Genomic DNA, 25,540 nt, shown 5'->3' with positions numbered 1-25,540 from the left:
CAGATTGTATTTGAGTATGATTCTGCTGTTGTTGAGCACCTGTGGATGTTGTCTTGCCTTGCAAGATCTGTTTGAAACCTGACCCATTTAGTACAGTGATAATGTCACACAAAACAGGATGGCACAGTGGCTCAGTGCTTAGCACTGCTGCCTCACAGCACCAGGGACCCAGCTTCGATTCCAGCCTTGGGTGACTGTGTGGAGTTTGCACATTCTCTCCATGTTTGTATGGGTTTCCTCTGGGTGTTCCGGTTTCCTCCCACAATCCAAAGATGTGCAGGTCAGGTGGACTGGCCATGCTAATTTGCCCATAGTGATAGATGCAAGTCAGAGGAAAATGTCTGGGTGGATTACTCGGAGGGTCAGTGTGGACTTGTTGGGCCGAAGGGCCTGTTTCCACACTCTGTTCAGATTAGATTTCCCCACAGTGGAGGGTATTCTGAATGAGAAGGCAGGACTTCATCTCCACAAGAACTGTGTGGCGATCACTCTTATCAATATTGTCACGGACAGTGCATCTCCGCATGGCAGATTGGTAATTAGATTAGATTACATTACATTACAATGTGGAAACAGGCCCTTCGGCCCAACAAGTCCACACCGACCGGCCGAAGCCCAACCCACCCATATCCCTACATTTACCCCTTACCTAACACTATGAGCAATTTAGCATGGCCAATTCACCTAACCTGCACATCTTTGGACTGTGGGAGGAAACCGGAGCACCCGGAGGAAACCCATGCAGACACTGGGAGAACGTGCAAACTCCACACAGTCAGTTGTCTGAGGCGGGAATTGAACCTGGGTCTCTGGCGCTGTGAGGCAACAGTGCTAACCACTGTGCCACCGTGCCGCCCACTTGGAGGTCAGTTATGTTTTTCCCTCTTGTTGGTTCTGTCACCACCTGCCACAGACTCAGTCCAGCAGCTGCGTCCTTTAGAATCCAATCAGCTCAATGTAGTTCTGCTACCAAGCCACACTCTATGGTGGACCTTGAAATCCTAAGCCAAAGCATACCTTGCGTCCTTGCCACCCTTGGTGCCTCCTCCAAATGTTCGGTATGAGGACTACTAATTATCAGCCTGAGGAGGATAGTACGAGGCAACCAGCAAGAGGTTTCCTTGCCCATGTTTAACCTGAAACATGAGACTTCATGGTATGAGGAGTCAATGTTGAGAACTCTTAGGACAGCTTCCTCCTGACTGTATACCACTGTATAGCCACTTCTGCTCGGTCTGTCCTGCCGTGGGGTAGGATATACCCAGGGATGGCAATGGTAGTGTCTGGAACATTGTAAGGTATGATTCCAATAAATAAGACTGTCAGACTGTTGCTTGACTAGTCTGTGAGGAAGCACTCCCAATTCTGGCATTCGCCCCGGATGTTAGTAAGGAGGACTTTGCAGGGTCAACTGAGCTGTTTCTGCTGTTGTCTTTTGCCTGGGTCAATGCTGGGCAGTGTGTTTGGTTTCATTTCTTCATTGAGACTTTGTAGCGATTGATACGCTAGAGCATTTCAGAGGACAGTTGAGAGTCAACCACATTGTGGTTGGTCTGGAGTCGCAAAATCATAGAATCCCTGCAGTGTGGAAAGAGCCCTTTCAGCTTAAGTCCACACCAATCTTCTGAAAAGCATCCTATGCAAATACAACCCTCATACATGTGGGCTAGGGATGGCAGATTGCCTTCCCTGAAGAACATTACTGCACCAGGTGAATTTTTCCAATAATTGACAATGGTTTCATAGTCATCAGTAGATTCTTAATTCTGGATTTTTGAAAAAAATTCAAATCCCACCATCTGACATGGCAGAATCTGAACCTGGGTCCCCAGACCATTAGCTGAGTTTCTGGATTAACAGTCTAGCAATAATTCCACTAGGCCATTGCCTCCCCTTCATCTGTTTTACATCTCCAGATGGTTTCCTTATCAATTTCTTATGAAATGCCACATATGTTTTGGCTATATTTTGGAATATCATCTTTAATTCCTGTTAGCCACATTGGGATGCTGGGTTTGGCTGCTGTCGGAATTTTGTTTTCGGTTACAATGCAAGTCATTCCTCAACAAATCTCATTTTAGTAAAAGCGAAATGCTTAGCAGGTCTGACAGTATCATGGAGAGAGAGTGAGACAGTTAATGTTTTGGGCAATGATCTTTCATCAGAATTTGTGGGCGGCACGGTGGCACAGTGGTTAGCACTGCTGCCTCACAGTGCCAGAGACCTGGGTTCAATTCCCGCCTCAGGCAACTGACTGTGTGGAGTTTGCACGTTCTCCCCGTGTCTGCGTGAGTTTCCTCCGGGTGCTCCGGTTTCCTCCCACAGTCCAAGGATGTGCAGGTCAGGTGAATCGGCCATGCTAAATTGCCCCTAGTGTTAGGTAAGGGGTAAATGTAGGGGAATGGGTGGGTTGCGCTTCGGCGGGGTGGTGTGGACTTGTTGGGCCGAAGGGCCTGTTTCCACACTAAGTAATCTAATCTAATCCAATTGCATCATAACTCATCATGTTTTTCAAACAAACTTTGCAATCTCACCCCTTTGCTTTTTGTTTTGAGATTTAGTATCAGACATAAGCTGTCAAATTTTATATTAAATGCTGTCATAAGAAGTGTAATAGTAGTAAACATTATTAATTAAAGGTTATTAATTAACCTCTCTTCATTGCACATATTAGCTCCAAAATATCCTTTCCCTAGTTGCTTCCTTAGTAAACTTATCTAGAAAAATATTGTACATTCCATGAACTGTTACTGCAAATTTGGTTTACCTAGTCTATTTAAGGTTAAAGTCCCCTACAATTGCTGTAATACTCTTACTAAACGTGCGTCCAATTTTCTGATTTATACCCTGAACTTCCCTACAACTACTGAAGATGGGGTCCTGTTTACCAACATCTGCACCTCACTGATCCTGTCTTGTGATTTTCTGAGTTAAGATGCCTTACCTTCCCATGTTTACTGGGTATCTTGCACTCTGGAATATTAAGCTTCTAATTCTCCTTTTCAGAGCCAGATGATTATATGAGATTCCCTACAGTGTGGAAACAGGCCCTTCGGCCCAACAAGTCCACATTGATCCTCTGAAGAGTAACCCACCCAGACCCATTTCCCTCTGACTAATGCACCTAACACTACAGGTAATTTAGTATGGCCAATTCACTTGACCTGCACATCTTTGGACTGTGGGAGGAAACCAGAGCACCCAGAGGAAACCCACGCAGACACGGAGAATGTGCAACCTCCACACAGTCGCCCGAGGCTGGAATCGAACGTGGGACCCTGGTGCTGTGAGGCAGCAGTGCTAACCGCTGTGCCGTCCCGGTATCACAACTAAATTATAGTCCTTACCAACCTAATTAATCACTCTGCATTTTCAATTACTGCAACCTAGCTGAGATTCCTTGGGCATGATTCAGCAATTAATGGCAAGCTGGGGGCAGCGGTAGGGACACATTTTAGTGATAGTACGGGGGGGGGGGGGGGGGGGTTAAATGTTTTCATTTCCAGGATTCATGTTCCAAGAAATCCCTGTCGGGATGCCAAGTTAGATGTTTAAATAATTAATCATGAGTCTTTAAGCCTGAATTCTGATTTGTGTGGAGCACACCAGGATCAACACACCAGAGAATTATTGATTAATGAAACTGGACGGTCTTCAAAAAGTTTCAATTGCAAATATTTATCAGTTTGCAACAGCCTACTCCAAACTACCTTCTGCACCAAAATTCCATCTGAAAACAGAAAAGCTGCTCATTTCAAGGCTGTTTGATTTTCTCTGGAGCAGAACATAAAACCAAACACTTGCCAAGCTGCACCTGTTGCCTTGTATTTATGGCAAGGGTCTGTTTCTGTGCTGTACAACTCTATGTGGTTTCTTTCACTCACCATCCAGATCACTACTAAATCAAAGCTTCTGCAACTTGAAATAGCAAAATCTCAAGTGTGTTGCACCTGGACATTTTTTCCCTCCCCAAATCATCCATGGAATTTTTTTCCACATTTGTTAACCATCACCAGTAAGTCACCCATGTTTTCCAATTGATCAGTTTACAGGCAAAATTCTAAGGGTAATGCAAACCTTTAACTGTTAGGGAGAAGGTTAGGAAGCTAAATCTAAATGGAATTGGAATAAAGGCATCTCTCTCCCTCAAAGGCATTGGTGGGTACTCTGTGCTTTCTCTGAAGGGATATAAAGAAAGCAGGAAAGAGCTCAAGCAGGAAATTAGGAGAGCAAGGAGAGGCCATGAAATGTCCTTGGCATAAAGAGAATCCCAAGGCATTTTATACATATCTTAAAAGCAAGCAGATAAACTTGGGAGAGGGTAGAACCACTCAAGGATAAAGGCAGAGAATATGGCGAGATTCTAAATAAGTATTTGCCATATTCACCCACTAGGATATAGATGATACTAAGATTAGTGTGGGGTATGCTAACATGCTAGGACATTTTGAGATCAAGAAAGAAGTGGTGTTGGAGAACATGAAGGTGAATAAGGTCCCCAGGGCCTGATGAGAGAGGCAAGAGATGAATTTGCTGTGGACTTGACCAAGATCTTTGTATCCTCTCTAGCCAGTGAAGAGGTCCCTGAGGACTACCAAGTAGCTAATGTTGTTCCTCTATTCAAAAAGAAAAAGAGGGATGATCCAGGAAACCATAGACTGCTGAGTCTCACATTAGTGGTTGGGAAGCTATTCAAAAGGATTCTTAGGGGTGGAATTTACGTGCATTTGGAAAAGCATAGCCTAATTATAGCGACAGTCAGGCTTTTCGTGGAGCAGGTCATGTCTTACTAACTTAATTGAATTTTTCAAGGAGATGATGAAGGCAATTGAGGAGGGTAGAGCAGTGGATGTTGTCTGCATGGATTTTAGTAAGGCTTTTAACAAGATCCCTCACAGTAGGCTCAACGAGATTAAAATGCATGGGATCCACAGTGACTTGGCTGTTTGGATTCAAAATTGGCTTGCCCATAGAAGAAAGAGGGTAGTGATGGAAGAGCGTTTTTCTGACAGGAGGTTCATAATTAGTGGTGTTCCACAGGGATCCATACTGTGACCTCTACTGGACTTCAGGATACAGAACAGCAGAGTGGCCAAGCAGAGGCTGATAGCCAAGTTCAGTACCCGTGAGGATGGCCTCAACCAGGACTTGGGTTCACGTCACACTACAGGTGACCCCACTACACTATACACTCTTACGTATTCACACTCACGCAGATCCCTCTTATACGCACACATATATACCCCCCCCCCCCCCCCCCGAGAGGTGCATACACTCTCACACGTAAACACACACACTCTCTCTCTCTCCCCCTCACGCTAACACATATATATCTATGGGGTGAATTTGCATTTGCAGAATTATAATTGCAGATACATTCTATTTTGTTCAAAAAGTACACAATCTGCAGTCAATCCATGCAACAATTTTATAAATTCCTACGCAGGATTCCTACAAGGGTGGCACGATGGCTCAGTGGTTAGCACTGCTGCCTCACAGCACCAGGGACCCGGGTTTGATTCCTGCCTCAGGTGACTGTCCGTGTGGTGTTTGCACATTCTCCGTGTCTGCGTGGGTTCCCTCTGGGTGCTCTGGTTTCCCCCCACAATCTAAAGATGTGCAGGCCAGGTGAATTGGCCACTTTAAATTGCCCATATTGTTAGGTGAATTAGTCAAGGGTAAATGTAGGGGAATGGGTCTGGGTGGGTTACTCTTCGGAAGGTTGGTGTGGACTTGTTGGGCCGAAAGGCCTGTTTCCATACTGTAGGGAATCTAATCTACTTTGGAAATAAAACCAGCCTGACTCAAGGTATGGATACAGACGGACTCAAACCTCACACCTTTAATGCACTGTCTGTGCTGAAATGTCACTTTTTTTTATGAAACCTTAAATTATCTCGAGAATGTGATCTGAAAGAAGTTCTGGGATTTACATACTATTGAACCGAAACCTGCAACCCATTCTAAAAGATAAAAGACTTAACAGCAATCTAGGTTTGTTCAATATATCATCAGTTGCATGCATGATACTGTGATCTTTTGCTGTAAATTCTGTGTCTTATGATTCTGCTCCATAGCGAAGGAGCAGTGCTCTGAAAGCTAGTACTTCCAAATAAACCTGTTGGACTATAACCTGGTGTTGAGAGATTTTATTTTGTCCACCCCAGTCCAACAGCGCCACCTCCACATCATGGTTTGTGATTTATATAAAATGACTTGGATGAAAACAAAGATGGATGGGTTAGTAAGTCTGCAGATGACACAAAGATTGGGGGAGTTGTGGACAATGTAGAAGGTTGTCTCAATTGACACAGTAGGATATAGATCAGTTGCATATATGGGCAGAGAAATGGCAGGTGGTGTTTAATCCAGGTAAGTGTGAGGTGTTTCACGTTTGGAGATCCAATGTTAAGGGGAAGTATACAGTTAATGGCAGGACTCTTAATAGCAATGATATACAGAGGGATCATGGGGTTCAAGTCTATGGCTCCCTGAAAGTGGCCACACAAGGAGATAGGATGGTAAGGAAGGCATATGGCATGCTTGTTTTTATTAGTCAGGGAATTCAGTACAAGAGTCAGGATATCATATTAGAGCTTTATAAGACTATGGTTCGGCCATGCTTAAGAGTATTGCTTTCAATTCTGGTAGCCACGTTGCAGGAAGAACATTTAGGCTTTGGGGAGGATGCAGAAGAGGTTTACCAGGACGCTGCCTGGATTAAGAGTATGAACTATAAGGTAAGGCTAAAAAAATTCAAATTGGTTTCTCTGGAGTTGCGGAGGCTGAGGGGTGACCGGTGGCTCAGTGGTTAGCATTGCTGCCTCACAGCATCAGTGACCCAGTTTAATCCCAGCCTCAGATGACTGTCTGTGTGAAGCTTGCACATTCTCCCTGTGTCTGCATTGGTTTGCTCCGGTTTCCCCACACAGTCCAAAGATGTACAAGTTAGGTGAATTGCCAGGAGTAGTGATGGAGACAAATATGATTGGGGTGTTCAAGGGGCTTTTAGATAAACACATGAATATACAAGGAATGGAGGGATATGAACCGAGGGCAGACAGAAGGGATTAGTTTAATTTGGTTTCATGTTCAGCATAACAGTGGGCTGCAGGGTCTGCTCCTTTGCGGTACTGTTCTACATTCTAATCACCTACTTGGCCAGGACCAAAGGTAAACCCACAACAAAGTCCTCTGACTTGCCCACACTGGAAATCAAAAGATCAGGTTGAAATGTAACCAAAATCACAACAAATGTTTGAAATCACCTACAACTGTGATTCACAGACTTCACAGAAACACAGAACAAACAGTTGGACTGAGATTCTGTAAGTTATTGCAATCTGTGATTCCATGGGACTACTACACTCAGCCCCTTCACCCTAGATCCCTGATGAGAAGTGGGAAAACGACTGCATAGACAGCCCTCCACTGGGGATACCCACCATCTGGCAGGAAAAATGCCAACGCGTTTCAGAACAGCAGATGAAGGATGATGTGCAACAGTAGCCTGTTCAAAACCTACCTCCATGCCAAGCTGAAGGACACACAGGGCATTCCCATAAGGCAGCTCAGGTTGTGGGCTGTGAGCTCCTCAGGGTGTTTTAGGAACCCAGGGCCAATGTGAAGTTCATCTCAGCATTGCTGAAACTGGACCTGAGCTGATACAGCCTGCACCGAAAACAATACATGAAACTGAAAATGTGGAATAGATGGTGCAGGTGCTCCGAGGAAAAGCTGAAGGAAGTGCTCATGGTAGTAAAGAGAAAATTTTCCTCCTCCTGCTCTGTCAAGGGTTGTCACTGTCACCTCATCTCTGGAATTCAGCTCTTTTGTCCATGCTTGAACCAAAGCCGGGATTGTCATGAGATGATTGGCTGTTGTGGCCATCGTGCGGGTTGTTTGCTAAGCAAATGCTGCTTAATAGCACTGTGGATGTTCCATCACTCTCCTGATGATTGGGATTAGACTGATGGGATGGTAATGGGCTGGCTTGGATTTGTCCTGTTTTTTGTGGACAATATATATCTGGCATGGACCAGTTGAACAGATAGTGAGGACTCCTGATGAACAGTCAAGCCCAATTTGTCGACTCTGCCCGACCTGCTATGCTTTTTCCAGCACACCACACTTCATCGACTCAGACTTCTCCAGTATCTGCAGTGCTCACTATTTCCTAATTGCTGCAAACTACACTGCGAAGCCACTTCCAAAGATGGCCACCTTGAAGTTTTCCTCCTCCATCCGCGAAGACCTCAGTGAAAGTCCTGCCAACTGCAACTTCCTGTTCATCTCCTCTGCCCTGAAACAACAGTCCTGATGAATGGTTAAGCCTGAAACATCAACTCTCTTGCTCCTCAGATGCTGCATGATCTGCTGTGCTCTTTCCAGCATCACACCCTATAACCAGATGGTCTGTTTCTGAACTGTGCCAGTCCCTTGCAATTCTAATCCTCCAAACAGGTAGACCAAGCGATTTAACAAATGAAGATCTGGACATGGCTGCTCGTGCAGCCCTGCATTCAAGGTTTTGGTAGATGGTGGAATGACTTGGATAAAGGGACAATGGAGGTCATTATTGCTCAAATGCAATGTTTTCCATTGGACATTCTGCAAAAATTCCCATCAAATTGCTGGAAGTTTAATATTGCCATCCAGAGGAAAAGGATTGACTGAAACAATATTCCAAACACAACCAATTTCAAGGTCAGCTCTACAAAAAGTCAAAGCTTTACTGGAATCCAATTGCTGGAGATTACAAGTTTTACAGTATTTAAAAATGAACTTTCATCAAATATATGATTGAGTGTGCAAAATAAGCCTCATATTTGTTATATTTGTGTAATGGAATATTAACAGATTGAGAATAAAACATTCATACATAAAGTATTGGAAAACTGACAATGGTAACTGTAGTACATTGGACAAGGTCTTTTCCCTGGGGTCGGGGAGTTCAGGACTAGAGGGCATAGGTTTAGGGTGAGGGGAAAGGTATAAAAGAGACCTAAGGGGCAACTTTTTCATGCAGAGGGTGGTGCAAATATGGAATGATCTGCCAGAGGAAGTGGTGGAGGCTGGTACAACTGCAATATTTAAAGGCATCTGGATGGGTATATGAATAGGAAGGGTTTGGAGGGATATGGACCGGGTGCTGGCAGGTGGGACTAGATTAGGTTGGGATATCTGGTCGGCATGGACGGGTTGGACCAAAGGGTCTGTTTCCATGCTGTACATCTCTATGATTCTATGACTCTATGTTAACCTCATCTCTCTCTTCTCAGAATTGGGGTATAGAAGCTGAAATTGATTACCAAGCCTAGTGAAATGCAAGGATGGAATAGGACGGCAATAATTTTCACAAACCTGAAAACACAGAACACTGATGCTGACTTTCAATCTTAATCACAATTAATTACTCAATTAAATAAATAACAGTTTAGTGCCCAGCAGTTCTCACATCAGAGTCTCTACTGTGGAAATGTTCTTCTGGTTGACAGTCACAAGATCACAATCATGAATTTGATAGTCCTGGTAACATCCTGAAATGCCCTCAGTTCAGATGAAGAACTTGTCTCATCAGTTCATAAGTGGTAAATGCCACTGCTTGAGATGGGATACAGCGAATGTAATTGAGCGTGAGTCCCCGGTAGAGGCCCTTCTGTATGCCATGCACTTTATAGACATATTTCAGAGTTTTGCACATCGATCTGATGGTGTAACAAAGATTAAACATGAAATTATTCTTCTTGAAAGTACAATGTCAGAATTCATTAAGTATTCTTGTTGAATTAACCAGCTGGTTACAACCACTGAAGAAACGGTGCATTTATCAATGCTCATTAATAGTCTTAATCCAACAAATGTCCAATATCATTGTGCGCCGATCACAGGGTCTCTGTCTGCTGATCCCAGGTAAGAGTCTGACCCCGATTCATGGCATCCTTTCACTGGGAGGAGGGACAGCGAAAGAGAGAAAGAGAAAATATCCACTGGATAATAGCCAACAGTTAATGGGAGTGATCAGTGAGTAGAATGGCACACAGGAATAACAGGGTCACTGTCTGAATTATCACAGTTTATAAAGTAGAGGGAAGCAGATAAAGCCCCCATGAGGTTAATCTAAAAAGGAGAATGTGTTTAAATAACCACTTCCAGGGTCTTGCATTCACTTCTACACATTTGCTGACACAGCTTCCAAATCAGTGAGTAATGGAGCCTGCCTAGTCTGTGAGGTTACACAAATTTAAACAGAATGTTTTAGTACACTCATTTTATTGCACATCCTTCACTGTAGTTAAAGTGTTCCAGTCACTGATTTGAATTTATATGTGGCAACTGCTTTATTGTGCAGGAGAGAGGGGGGCTGAGACACTGTCGTATCACAATCCTGTCATTACCAGAAAAATCTTTGGGTGTATAAAGATTGTACTTACACACATTTATCAGCTTCAGTCAGAATGGAGCCTAGCTGCATTCGCCTCCGAGCCACATCTAGAGGATATCTACAACATCAATAACATTCAACAGACTTCCTGAAAATATATTCCAAGCAATAATTTTAAAAACATCAACGATAAAATCCGCACACCACAAATTTACTTTTTCATCTCAGCCTTGCCCACTACCCAAGGCCACTTAATGCCCAAACCTACCCACTGACCAAACTTGGGCCAATGTGCCAAACAGTCTCTACTAATTTAAGAATTGCACCCTTAAGTGACTGTGATTTGAGCAAAAATTGACTGTTGAGACAGTCAGCAAGGAGTCAGAATAGGTTTCCTCCAGGTGCTATGGTTTCCTTCCACAGTCCAAAGACGTGCATGTTAGGTGGATTGGCCTGCTAAATTGCTCAAGGAGGCATAGGTTATGGGAAATGTCTGGTTATAGGAATATGATAGGGGGTTAAGTCTGGGTGGCATGCTCTTCAGAGAATCAGTGTGGACTCTATGAGCTGATTCACTCCAGATATGTAATGGTTGAATAGTTAGTTATATCTAACCAACTGAGTAAAGCTTTTGGGAAAACAACAAAGTTGGTCGATAAGGGAGTGATTATCTCGATCACCCGAAGGACACAGGTAGGGAGTATTTTGATTGGTTAATCGAATTCCGGATAACTGAATGCAGGATAATATAGTTTAACCAAGTATTGGGACCTTGCAATCTTGCCAGATAATCTGATTTTTGGATGATCGAATGCCAGATAATTGAGGTTCTTTTGTATTATTTATATGGACCGGCAGAAGACAGTTGACCCAAGTCCACGTAAGGAGCTTAACAGAAATGGGAGAATGTGGAATCAAAGTCAAACTATTGGCATGAATAGAGAATTGGTTAGGAGATAGGTGAGAGAGAGTTGTGATAATGGGTCTGTACTAACTGTGACAAACCTGTACTGGGCCATGGCTTTTCACTATATTTATAAGTGGTCAGAGAAAAATTAGAATAATGCGTTTGCTGATATTGTTAAGTTTGTTGGTTCAGCAAGCAATTTGCATAGGAGATGAAAATTGCAAAGGAAAACTGACAGATGCAATCAGAGCAGGCGGAGTTCAATGTGGGAGAGGACAAAGTTAATAACATCGAGCCCAAGGAAGATGGAAAAGAAATATTTCTAATATGTTGGAAGCTAGGAACTGTGGGTGATCTGAAAGACTTAATTGTGGATGAGCAGAAAAATGTAGGGATCAAATTACAGAAGTCAGTGAAAACAAAGAGACAGGGATGAAAAATAAATGAGAAAGGCACAACAGGGCTAAAATACAAAGGGATGGAAGTATGTCACAGCTATAGAGCTGTCTACGTTTTATAAACTAGAGTTGTTTTCCTTGTTTATAAGAGATTTAAGGAGTGACCTAATTGAGATGTTTAATGAAGTTAAAACATTACAAAATTACAAAACAAATTCTTCTGGTGTGAGAGCCCAGAACAACAGGAGTTTCACTTTACAATTAGAGTTAGGTTGCTCAGGAGTGATGTCAGGAAGCACTTTTTCACACAAGGGCTTATGAGGGGCAAGATTACAGCCTATCTTTGAGCATGGAGACTGCAGGATAAAACCGCAATATAAAACTGCAGTTAGGAATGCTGTATGAGTGTTAGATGTATAGACACATACTGTGGATTGTATCCCTGTGGGCATTTGAAATTTTCTCACAAGGGTTATTGCATATTTAAAACTGAGATTAAAAGATTTTTGTAGGCAAGGATATTAAATGTTTTACAAAAAGAAGGGTTAATGGTATTAGCATTCAAATCAGCCATGAACTAATTCAATGAGATACATGACCATCTGATCATGGGGATCTGTTATAGTCTCATCATACAAATCTGCTACAAACAGATCAGCTGTCCCAATCTTGGGGAGATGGTGGTCAGTGGTAAGGTCATCGGACACCCAGGCTAACGGTTCAGGACATTTGGTGGACATTTCCACCACAGCCAGTGGAAATTAAATGTGATTAATTAAATCCAGAAGATAACGCTAGTCCACAGTGAGCATGAATCTACCATCAATTGTTGTAAAACCCGTAAGGTTTACTACTACCCTTTAGGGAAGGAAATCTGCCATCCTTATCTAGTCCAACCTGCATAATTATGAAAAGAAACGTGTAGGAGGCATAAAAGACAATAAGGAGATCTTATGTAAAGGGAAAATGGCTGATTAAGAGTACAACTGATCCACTGAAGGCAGAGAGTGGGGGTATCGTCAATACCAAGGCATGCATATAGAGTTAGGCAACAGATCAGCCATGACCTCATTGAGAGATGAAGCATGCTGAAGGGTCATTTGTCCAGGATCCTGTTCCTATGAGTGTCCAGATTTTCAACAATGTGGTTAACTCTGAAATGCTCATAACATGCCACTCAGTTTAAGGACAATTAGGGATGGGCAACAAATACTAGACTTATCAGTGAAGGCCACATCCCATTAAAGATCAAGACATAAATGTGAAATTTTAGATGAAGATGACATCAACAAATATAACTGATACATAATTGTCTGCTATGATTACAGTGCAGCAGAATGGGCATGGCCCTTGCTCTCCTCCCAGTTATGCTGATGAACACTTACGATACTGTTTGAGCAAATGCGCCTGCTATTCCACCACATAGCAAGTTCACGTGGGTTTTTAAAACCAGAACATTCGGATTGTCAGACGAAGGCCTTCCAAGAATACCAGGAGCCTGACTGAGGCCAATACTTTTCAAAGTGCCAAAAGTGAAGAACGAAATTCCTGAAATTAATATTTAATAATGTAAAATCTGAAACAAATGGTGGATATAGAAAACAAAATCAAAATACATTTCTAACTTATTTTTGATTAAAGCAATATATGAATTAAGGGATTATGAGGAGGCAAGATTACACCTATCTTTGAGCATGGAGACTGCAGGATAAAACTGAAGTTAGGAATGTTGTATCAGTGTTAGATGTATGGATACTTATTGTGGATTGTATCCCAGAGGGTAGTGGTAATGTTACTGGACTAGTAATCATGAGGCCTGGACAAATGACCCAGAGACTTGTGTGCATATCCCATCAACTAAATAAGCAATTTAGATTCAATCCATTAGTCTTGAATTCAAATGCTGATATCAGTAATGGTGACTAAGAAAAACACCAGAAGTATCCGAAATAAGGTAGGTGAGCTTGCAGCATGCATAGGTACCTGGGACTTCGATGTTGTGCCCATTTCGGAGACATGGATAGAGCAGGGTGAGGAATGGATGTTTCAGGTTCCAGGGATTAGATCTTACATTTAGAACAGGCAAGGCGGTAAAAGAAGGGGAGGCATGGCCTTGTTAGTCAAGGATAGTATAACAGAGGCTGAAAGAATTTTTGACGAGGGCTGAGGTTAGAAAGAGGAAAGGAAGGTCACACTGCTTGGAGTTTTTGATAGGCCTCCGCAGAGTTCCAGGGAGGTGGAAGAGAGGATAGGCAAAATTATTTTGGGTAGAAATGAAAGGAACAGGGTGGTCATTATGGGGGACTTTAACTTCCCCAACATTGACTGGAAATGCTATAAACTCTAGTACGTCGGATGGATCAGTTTTTGTCCAATGTGTACAGGAGGGTTCCTTGACACAGTATGTCAAAGGGCCGACAAGAGGGGAGGCCACACTGGATCTGGTGCTTGGTAATGAACCAGGCCAGGTGTGTGATTTAGTTGTAGGTGAGCACTTTGGAGAGAGTGACCATAATTCAGTTACGTTTAGTTTAGCGATGGAAAGGGATAGATTCATGCCACAGGTCAAGAGTTATCGATGGGGCAAAGGGCAATTACAATGCGATTACGCAAGAATTAGGATGCATAGAATGGGGTAGCAAAATGCAGGGGATGCAGACAATGGAAATGTGGAGCTGGTTTAAGGAACAGATATTGCGTGCCCTTGATAGGTATGTCCCTGTCAGGCAGGGAGGAAGTGACAAGGTAAGGGGACCATGGTTTACAACAGAAATTGCATCTCTTGTTAAGCAGAAGAAGGAGGCTTATGGCTCAGAGGAAGCAATGAAGAGTTACACATCAGCTAGGAAGGATTTAAAGAGAAAGTTAAGAGCAAAGAGAGGATACGAGCAGTCTTTCACAAATAGAATCGTAAAGCTTTCTATAGGTAAGTGAGAAATAAAAGGATGACTAGGGTAAGAATAGGGCCAGTCAAAGGCAGAAGTGGGAAGTGGAGTGTGGACTCTGTGGAGATCAGAGAGGTGCTAAACAAACATTTCTCATCAGTTTTTACTGAGGAAAAGGAGAATATTGTACAGGAGAAGAATGAGGTACGAGATATTAGACTAGAAAGGATCGAGGTTAGTTATGAAGAGGTGTTATCAATTCTAGAAGGAATGAAAGTAGACAAGTCCCCTGGGCCGGATGCCACTTATCCGAGGATTCTCTGGGAAGCTAGGGAGGAGATAGCAGAGCCTTTAGCTTTGATATTTGAGTCGTCATTGTCTACAGGTTTAGTACCAGAGGATTGCAAATGTTATGCCCTCGTTCAAGAAGGGCAGTAGAGATAACCTAGGTAATTATAGACCAGTGAACCTTACTTCTGTTGTAGGAAAGGTTTTGGAAAGGATTATAAGAGATAAGATTTATAATCATCTAGCAAGCAACAATTTGATTTCAGATAGTCAACATGGTTTCGTCAAGGGCAAGTCGTGTCTCTCAAACCTCATTGAGGTTTTTGAGAAGGTGAGCAAGCATGTAGATGAGGGTAGGGCAGTTACGGTGATATATATGGACTTCAGCCTTTGATAAGGTTCCACATGGTAGGCTGTTGGAAAACATGCAGAGGCATGGAATTGAGGATGATTTAGCAGTTTGGATTAGAAACTGGCTTTCTGAAAGAAGGCAGCGGGTGCTGGTGGATGGAAAATATTCAGCCTGGAGTCCGGTTACTAGTGGTGTGCCACAAGGATCTGTTTTGGGACCACTGCGGTTTGTTATTTTTATAAATGATTTAGATGCAGGCATAGGTGGATGGATTAGTAAATTTGCTGATGACACTAAAGTCGGTAGAGTAGTGGACAGTTTGGAAGAATGTTGCAGGGGGACTTGGATAAACTGCAGAATTGGGCTGAGAGGTGGCAAAAGGGAGTTCAATGCAGCTAAATGTGAAGTGGTGCACTTTGGGAAGAATAACAGGAAGGCAGAGTACTGGGTCAATGGAAAGATTCTTGGTAGTGTGGATGTGCGGAGGGATCTTGGAGTCTAATGACACAGATCCCTGAAAGTTGCCACCCAGGTTGATAGTGCTGTTAAGAAGGCATACAGTTTGTTAGGTTTCATGTAGAGGGATTGAGTTCCGGAGCTGCAATATCATGCTGCAACTGTACAAAATGCTAGTGCGACCGCACTTGGAATATTGTGTACAGTTCTGGTCGCCATATTTTGGGAAGGATGTGGAAGCATGGGAAAATGTGCAGAGGAGATTTACCAGGATGTTGCCTGGTCTGGAGGAAAGATCTTATGAGGAAAGGCTGAGGGGCTTGGGTCTGTTCTCATTGCAAAGAAGAAGGCTAAGAGGGGATTTGATAGAGACATACAAAATGATCAGAGAATTAGATAGGGTAGACAGCGAAAGTCTTTTTCCTAGGATGAAGACGACGGCTTGTATGAGGGGGCAAAACTACAAATTGACGGGTGAAAGATTTAAGACAGATATCAGAGGCAGGTTCTTTACGTAGAGAGTGGTAAGGGCGTGGAATGCCCTACCTGCCAATGTAGGTACTCAGCCACATTAGGGAGATTTAAACAAAGCTTGGATGATGATGGGATAGTGTTGGGGGGTGGGCTGAGAATAATTCACAGGTCGGCGCAACATCGAGGGCCGAAGGGCCTGTTCTATGTTATAACTTTTAGCTGGTGTGGTCTAAATTTTAGTCATGACACAGCCACATAGCTGACTGTTAACTGCCTTAGCAAGCCACTCAGCTGCCTTATCATCATATTCCCAAAGGCAATTAGGAGGAACCTCCTCATTAGGACAGTAGATAATAAAGTTGGCTTATGAGTGACACATCCCATGAGCGAATACAAATAATCTTCAAAATGAAGCAAAGCATGATCTGCCCATTTAATATGAGAATTGACAGTGAAAGGATGAGAGAGAAGGCTTTAATGTACCATTGCCCTCAGTCCTTACAGAAATATTTACGCAACGGCACCGCAACTGACAAAAAGCAGTAACAATAAAAGTGCACTTTCTTGGAGCTCTTGAGTACCTGCGTAAGGAGCCATGCCAATAATAGTTGGAGTCAGACCTCTGTAAAACCCTCGAAGTCCTCCTTCCTATATAAAAAGAAAAAACAAAATTTGGAACACATATTTATTTCATATTTAGCCACAACTGTACAACAGACTCCACAAAGACAGTACCTCTTGTAGCAATGGCTTTGAGTGCATCACATTTTCAGCATTTCACAAACTGCTACAGCAGGAAGCCAATGTTGGATTGTGCCCACTTTACTGTAAACTGAGCCCTTTTATTGGGGGGAAGTGGTGGGAGTATATGCTCTGAGCATTGATAACAGCAATTATATCTTGCACTGAAATAGCATTGACAGAGGAATCTCGATTATCCGAATGGCAAAGGCGGGGAGTATTTTGTTTGGTTAGTCAAATGCCGGATAATTGAATGCCGGATAACAGAGTTGAGCCAAGCATCCAGACCTTGCGAACTTGCCAGATAATCCGATATTCGAAGAATTGAATTCAATTGAATTTACTGTCTCATGTACAGAGGCACAGTGAAAAGCTTTGTCTTGTGAGCAATACAGGTAGATCACAAAATTAAGTAGCACGGATAAGTAAATAATAGTTAACAGCGGCAAAAACAAAAACACACGTACAGGTAAATGTTAAGAGTTTGTGAGTCCATTCAGTATTGTCACAACAGTAGGGTAGAAACGGTTTTGAAACCGGCTGATGCGTGTGTTCAGGCTTGTGTACCTTCTACCCGATTGTAGAAAAAAATTGCCAGAGTGGGATGGATCTTTGAGAATGCTGGCAGCCTCACCTTGAAAGTGGGCCTGGTAGATGGATTCTACAGATGGGAGGTTGGCCTTTGTGGTTGTCCAGACCGAGTTCACCACTCTCTGTTACCGTTTCCGATCTTGAATGGTAAAGTTGTCATACCAGCTGGTGATACATCCAGACAAAATGCTCTCGATGACGCACCTATTAAAGTTAGCAAGGGTATTCGCCATCATGCCAAATTTCCTCAGCTGCCTGAGGTAGGAGAGATGTTGTTGGGCCTTCATAACCAGTGCGCCCACATGAAGAGTCCAAGAAGGCTTGTTGTGGATGACCACTCCCAGGAGCTTGACACTCTCCACTCGTTCCACCTCTGTGCTGTTAATGTTGAGGGAGGCATGAGTAACATCCCTCTGAAATTGTTGTGGTTCTGTTCGCCGAGCTGGAAATTTTTGTTGCAAACGTTTCGTCCCCTGTCTAGGTGACATCCTCAGTGCTTGGGAGCCTCCTGTGAAGCGCTTCTGTGGTATTTCCTCCGGCATTTATAGTGGCCTGTCCCTGCCGCTTCCGGTTGTCAGTTCCAGCTATCCACTGTAGTGGCCGGTATATTGGGTCCAGGTCGATGTGTTTGTTGATGGAGTTTGTGGATGAGTGCCAAGCTTCTAGGAATTCCCTGGCTGTTCTTTGTTTCGCTTGCCCTATAATGGTAGTGTTGTCCCAGTCGAATTCATGTTGCTTGTCGTCTGCGTGTGTGGCTACTAAGGATAGCTGGTCGTGTCGTTTCGTGGCTAGTTGGTGTTCATGGATGCGGATCGTTAGCTGTCTTCCTGTTTGTCCTATGTAGTGTTTTGTGCAGTCCTTGCATGGGATTTTGTACACTACATTGGTTTTGCTCATGCTGGGTATCGGGTCCTTCGTTCTGGTGAGTTGTTGTCTGAGGGTGGCTGTTGGTTTGTGTGCTGTTATAAGTCCTAGTGGTCGCAGTAGTCTGGCTGTCAGTTCTGAAATGCTCCTGATGTATGGTAGTGTGGCTAGTCTTTTGGGTTGCAGCATGTCCTCGTTCCGTTGTCTTTCTCTTAGGCCTCCGAAAGTCAATAATGAGTTCCTTGGTTTTGCCGGCACTGAGAACTAGGTTGTTCTCAGTGCACCATTTTTCCAGGTCTTCCACCTCCAGTCTATAGTTTGTCTCGTCACCATCTGAAATTCGACCGACTATGGCAGTATCAGCGGCAAACCTCTAAATGGCATTAGTCTGGTATTTGGCGACGCAGTCATGGGTATACAGTGAGTACAGTCGGGGGCTGAGTACGCACCCCTGAGGGGCGCCAGTATTGGGTATTAGTGAGGCTGAAATGTTGTCCCCAATCTTCACTGATTGTGGCCTGTGGGTCAGGAAACTGAGAATTCAGTTGCAAAGAGTGGGGCTTAGTCCGAGATCACTAAGGTTAGTAACCAATCAATCAGTCTCGAGGAGATAATAGTGTTGAAGGCTGAACTGTAGGCAATGAGTAGGATTCTTACACAGCTGTTCCTGGTGTCAAGATATTCGAGGGAGGAGTGAAGGGCAAGGCGAACGCTGGATAATTGAGCATCTGTATAAGGTGGTAAAATATCCCAAAGCATCCCACAGAAGCAAAATTTGACACCCCCCTCCCTCCCAAAGCCGGTGATTAAGCATTGCTACTTGTGGCAGAATGATGAAAACAAGGAGCAGCTCAAGAGGTCAGGATTGAATCTGAGGGTTGTAGAGCTGGAGATATTTCCAGAGGCAGAGTGGGAGCCAATGTCGGCCTTACAGCAAAAGAACTTTGGATAAGATCAAGTTGACATAGAATGGAAGATGGGAGCATAATTGGAAGGACTTAGGCATAGACAGATCTAATGGCACCAAAAGTTTGGGATGAGGGCTTCTGCAGGTGAGCAAAAGCATGAATCTACTGGGCAAGCTTATCAAGTGCATGTAGGTTGTCATTGCAATGGTGCAGAAGGTGCTAAATCAGTTACCTTGGTATCTAATGTGGGAGAAAGTGAGGACTGCAGATGCTGGAAATCAGAGCTGAAAATGTGTTGCTGGAAAAGCGCAGCAGGTCAGGCAGCATCTAAGGAGCAGGAGAATCGATGTTTCGGGCATGAGCCCTTCTTCAGGAATGAGGAAAGTGTGCCAAGCAGGCTAAGATAAAAGAGGGGGAGGAGGAACTTGGGGGAGGGGTGCTGGAAATGCGATAGGTGGAAGGAGGTTAAGGTGAGGGTGATAGGCCGGAGTGGGGGTGGGGGCGGAGAGGTCAGGAAGAAGATTGCAGATTGCAACCTTTTATCTTAGCCTGCTTGGCACACTTTCCTCATTCCTGAAGAAGGGCTCATGCCCGAAACATCGATTCTCCTGCTCCTTGGCTGCTGCCTGACCTGCTGTGCTTTTCCAGCAACACATTTTCAACATCTAATGTGGGACCAAAGCTAAGAGCTAGGAAGACTCCAGAGGTTAAAGTATGGGTATCAGTAGAGAAACAATTACAAGTGCCTCTTGGCTATGACTGGACAGTTAAGAATGGGATCAGTCTGGGACACACATTGAGACAATAAAATAGACTATTATTTAAATGGAGAGAGACTCCAAAAATGAGCCGCCTCTAGAGGGATCAGGGTGGTCTTGTCAGGAAACATAAAAGTTAGGATACAGTGCAGCAAGTAATTAAGAAGTCAAATAGAATTTTGGCCTTTAAGCTAGAGGATTGATGTTTAAAAACAGGGAAGCTCTGTCACAACTGTACAGAGTATTAGTAAGATTGCATCTGGAATACTGTGTGCAGTTCTGGTCTCCATATTTAAGAAAGGGTGCACTGGCATTGGGAGAAAGTGAGGATGCAAATACTGGAGATCAGAGTCAAAACAATGTGGCACTGGAAAAGCACAGCAGGTCAGACAACATCCAAGGAGCAGGGCAGTCAATGTTTCATGCATAAGCCCTTTATCAGGAATGGCATTGGAGGGAGTTCAAATGAGATTCACTGGGCTGATTCCTGGGGTACAGCAGCTGACTTATCAAAAAACAGCTAAGCAAGTTAGGTCTTCATTCAAACAGGAAAATCAGGGATGATTGTATTGAAACATGCAAGATTCTGAGCAAGCCTGAGGTAGATGTTGAAAAGATGTTTCCATTAGCGAGAAAGTAATGAACTAGGGACATGGTCTCAGAATAAGGGAACACACATTTAAAACTGAAATGTCTTTTTTCTAGTGATAACACTGATGAAAAATATTCACTTAGCACTTCCCCTAACTCATTGGACTCCATTCACAACTTCCCACCAGTATCCTCGATTGGCCCTAATCTTACTCTCGACAATCTTTTATTCCGGATATATCGACAGAAAGCCTTAGGATTTTCATTGATCCTAGCTGCCAATGATTTCTCAATTCCCCTCCTAGCTCTTCTTAGCTCTCTCTTTAGATCTTTCCTGGCTAACTTGTAACTCTCAAGTGCCCTAACTGAGCCTTCACATCTCACCCTAACAGAAGCTTTCTTCCTCCTCTTGACAAGAGATTAAACTTCCTTAGTAAACCATAGGTCCTGCGCTCGATAACTTCCTCCCTGCCTGACAGGTACATATTTATCAAGGACCACAACAGCTGCTCCTTGAATAAGCTTCACATTTCAGTTGTGCCCATCCCCTGCAGTTTCCTTCCCCATCCTATGCATCCTAAATCCTGCTGAATCGCACCGTAATTGCCTTTCCCCCAACCAAAACTCTTGCCCTGTGGTATATATCTACCCTTTTCCATCGATAAAGTAAACATAACCACATTATGGTCATGCTCACCAAAGTGCTCAGCTACCTGCAAATCTAATACCTGGCCTGGTTCATTATCCAGTAACAAATCTAATGTGGCCTCATCCCTTTCTGGCCTGTCTACATACTGTGTCAGGAAACCATCTTGCATATATTGGACAAAAACTGACCCATCTAAAGTACTCGAAGTATAGTATTCCCAGTCAATATCTGGAAAGGTAAGGCCACCATAACAACTACCCAGTCATTCTTGCTCCTATTGGGAATTATCTTTGCTATCCTTTCCTCTACATCTCTGGAACTATATGGAAGCCTATAGAAAACTAACAGTGTGATCTCTCCTTTCCTGTTTCTAACCTTAGCGCATACAAACTCAGTAGACGAGTCCTCAAACGTCATTCCTGCAAAAGTAATACTGTCCTCGACTAACACTGCCACATCAGCCCCTCTTTTACCATCTTCCCTGTTCTTACTGAAATATCTAAATCCCAGAACCTGCAACAACCATTCCTGTCTCTGCTCTACCCATGTCTCTGAAATGGCCACAACATTGAAATCCCAAGTGCCGAGCCATGCTGCAAGGTCCCCCACCCATTTCGGATGCTCCTGGTGTTGAAGTAGACACACTTCAAACCAACTTCTTGCTTGCCCACTTGCAACCTCGAAACCTATTTTGGACCTCACTACTCTCAACCTCCTGTATACCCGAACTAAATTCTGGTTCCCATCCCCTGCTGAATTAGTTTAAACCGAAGAGCATGAGCAAATTTCCCCCCCCAGGTTACTGGTACCCTCTGGTCCAGGTCCCACCTACCCCAGAAAGAACTCCAATTATCCAGGAATCCAAAACCTTCCCTCTTGTCGCCACATGTTCAACTCCTCTCTCTTCCTATTCCTCACCTCGCTAGCACGTGGCACGGGCAACAAACCAGAGATAACAACTCTGTTTGTTCTAGCTCCCTAAATTTCACAAGCTATTGCATAAAATACAGAAGCATGGGATTGAGGGTGATTTCGCAGTTTGGACCAGAAATTGGTTAGGTGAAAGACAGAGGGTGGTGTTTGATGGGAAATGTTCATCTTGGAATTTAGCTAATAGTGGTGTACTATTATCTGTACTAGTGGATCTGTTTTGGGGCCATTGCTGTTTGTCATTTTTATAAATGACCTAGACGAGTGTGTAGAAGGATGGGTTAGTGAACTTGCGGATGACACTAAGCTTGGTGGAGTTGTGATTAGTGCCATAGGATGTTGAAGGTTACAGAGTGACATAGATAAGCTGCAGAGCTGGGCTGACAGGTGGCAAATGGAGTTTAATGCGGAAAAGTGCAAGGTGATTCACTTTGGAAGGAGCAACAGGAACAAAGAGTACTGGGCTAATGGTTAAGATTCTTGGTGGTGTAGATGACCAGAGAGATCTTGGTGTCCACATACATAAATCTCAGAAAGTTGCCACCCAGATTGATAGGGTTATTAAGGAGGCATACGGTGTGTTAGCTTTTATTGATAGGGGGTTGAGTTTCGGAACCACGAGGTCATGCTGCAGCTGTACAATACTCTGGTGCGACTGCACTTGGAGTATTGCATAAGTTCTGGTCACCGCATTATAGAAAGGATTCGAAAGCTTTGGAAAGGGTTCAGAGGAGATTTACTAGGATGTTGCCTGGTCTGAACGGAAGGTCTTATGAGGAAAGTCTGAGGGACCTGAGGCTGTTTTCATTAGAGGGAAGAAGGTTGAGAGGTGACTTAATTGAGATTCATAAGATAACCAGAGGGTCAGATTGGATGGATAGTGAAAGCCTTTTTCCTCGAATGGTGATGGCTAGCATGAGGGGAGATAGCTTTAATTTGAGGGTTAAAAATCACACAAGACCAGGTTATAGTCCAACAGGTTTAATTGGAAGCACACTAGCTTTCGAAGCGACGCTCCTTCGTGTGCTTCCAATTAAACCTGTTGGACTATAACCTGGTGTTGTGTGATTTTTAACTTTGTACACCCCAGTCCAACGCCGGCGTCTCCAAATCATTAATTTGAGGGGTGATAGATGTCAGACCTAATTTCTTTACTCAGAGAGTAGAAGAAGCGTGGAACGCACGCCTGCAACAGTAGTAGACTCTTCAACTTTAAGGGCACTTAAATGGTCATTGGATAGACATATGGCCGAGAATGGAATAGTCTAGGTTGGATGGGCTTCGGATTGATTTCATAGGTCGGCTCAACATCGAGAGGCCGAAGGACCTGTACTGTGCTGTAATGTTCTATGTGAAGAAATTTCTTGTCTGAAGGTAGTGAATGTCTGGAATTCTCAACATCACAGTGTTGTGGAGGCTAGATCACCAGAAGTATTTAAAGGAAGGAGATAGATATTTTAAATTTGAGGAGTTGAGGTCTGCAGCAGATCAGCCATGTTCTTACAGAATAATCAGCAGGTTAGAGGGGCCAAATGTTTTAATCTTGTTCAATTTCTTATGTTCTTATGTCAGGGTGGTCAGCTGTGACTAGGCTACAGATAGGTCAAGAAGGATGAGGAAAGATAGCTTACTGCAGTCACAGTCACATAAGACTTCATTTGTGACTGCTGTTGGGATGGAAATCCAGAAGATCTGAATAACATGAAGTTGTGACAAGTCTATCCAATTTGGGAGGTAAGAACAGGTTCAAGAACTTTGGAGAGGAAATAGTTTGCAAGGGCATTCAGAGCACAAGAGCAAATAAAAATATCTAACAACAGCAAAAGCATCATTGTCCTTCTTGCCTTGCAAATTATTGACAGAAAACATGGGATAACAGTAATCTCAACAGACTACCAACCCAGATGTCAAGGTTAAAGTTCCAGGTCACAAGTTCAAATCTCACCATAGTAGCTGATTGAATTTAACCACAATCAATAAGCCTTTAATATGGACCTAGCTTTAGTAATGATGATCACAAAACCATTGTTGATCGTCATAAAAACTCATCTGACAACTAATGTCCTTTACAGAAGGAAAGTTGTCATCCTTATCTGGTCTGACCTCCATATAACCTCCTTCAGACCAACAGCAATGTCAAACAGTTTTAAATGTTTCCTGAAATAGCCTTGCAAGCTACTTAGCTATATCAAAAAGGAATCAAACCAGATAGACAGCACTGCATTTACCTAGGCACGAGAAGTGATAATAAACCTAGTGCTGTCAACTTTGCAAAGTCCTCCTAATGTCTGCAGTGCTGTGTCAAATAGAAAGCAGTCCCATACACAAGTCAAGAAACTGCCCAACACAGTCTTATGTAATGTGTCCCAAACACCACCATAATCATCCCTGGGTATGTTCTGTCCTACCAACAGGACACACCCAGCAGAGGTGGAAGGACAGTAATGTACAGTCAGAAGGAGGTTGCCTGGGAGTCATCAAATTGGATCTGGGCTATATCAGGTCAAAGATGGGTGAACATCCTTCCTTTGGATTACCATGTTCCATATAGGTCTTCAGCAGATGCTGAGGGAACCAACTAGAGGTGAAACATAAAAGACATCGTCTTCACCAATATGCCTGCTATTGATGCAAACAACAAGGTCTAAATTTCCTTGGTTTCAATTCATCCATTCAGAGTTTTAATTGAAAGATTTATTGTTCTAAGCTATCTCCCTTCTTTAGGAGCAATTGCTTCTCACACCTAGCTACTGTCAAGACTTACGCAGAACTCCCCAGACCAAAAAAGGTTTTCTTAAGCTATGGGTGTTTCTCCTAAACCAAAAAACAATTATGGAATCTTCTAAGTGCTATCTAATGCACATTACTGTTTATTTTATACTTTCTAAAATTTTCCCAATGTAAATAAACCTCCATTAGTCTTAAAGAACTGTCTCTTTCATTTTTTTTCTTTTTAAAAGAAATCACCACAGTTATAGAGATACTTACAGGTTATTCATTAAACCTCTTTACACACACAAAACCCACATGCCACTAGTTCATAAGCTAAAAATGCAAAATAAGTAATATTAAAATGTATAGAAATCACCCCCTTTTGATCTATTTTGTTATCAATCTAGACCACAACATCTGGCTGTTTGCTCACCCCCAGAAGAATGTCCTACAGCCACTCTGTAACATCTCTGAGCATTGTCCAAGATGGCAAACTAACCTGGAGATTTGCTGATAGTCACAAGTAGTGTTATTTTACTACTTGCCTGTTCTCTTAACTAAACAGTCCCCTAAAGTATCAAATACACAGATACATACATGTGAATTTATAGGGTGTAAATAAGGTAAAGAGCAGGAGGTCTAGAGTGGACAT

At 43.2% G+C, this 25,540-nt stretch overlaps 1 protein-coding gene across 1 annotated transcript in view; it reads right to left on the bottom strand.

Moving 5' to 3' along the window:
• Positions 1–8,707: 8,707 nt before the first annotated feature.
• The window catches only part of slc25a16 (solute carrier family 25 member 16), an 80,755-nt gene continuing 63,922 nt past the window's right edge, over positions 8,708–25,540 (bottom strand). Inside the window, exons 7-10 of the mRNA XM_043712243.2 lie at positions 16,726–16,792; positions 13,075–13,237; positions 10,434–10,502; positions 8,708–9,707 (exon numbers count right to left, since the gene is read on the bottom strand). Coding sequence (XP_043568178.2) covers positions 9,551–9,707; positions 10,434–10,502; positions 13,075–13,237; positions 16,726–16,792 — 456 coding nt within the window. The 3' untranslated portion in view covers positions 8,708–9,550. The remainder of the gene's footprint in view (positions 9,708–10,433; positions 10,503–13,074; positions 13,238–16,725; positions 16,793–25,540) is intronic.

This window comes from Chiloscyllium plagiosum, unplaced genomic scaffold (assembly GCF_037043375.1).
Source record: "Chiloscyllium plagiosum isolate Xiang-an unplaced genomic scaffold, Cpla_swu_hap1 HiC_scaffold_22, whole genome shotgun sequence".
NCBI classification, from domain to species: Eukaryota; Metazoa; Chordata; class Chondrichthyes; order Orectolobiformes; family Hemiscylliidae; genus Chiloscyllium; species Chiloscyllium plagiosum.
Note: the sequence above shows the minus strand (reverse complement) of the source record. Positions and strands in the feature narration are given on the sequence as shown.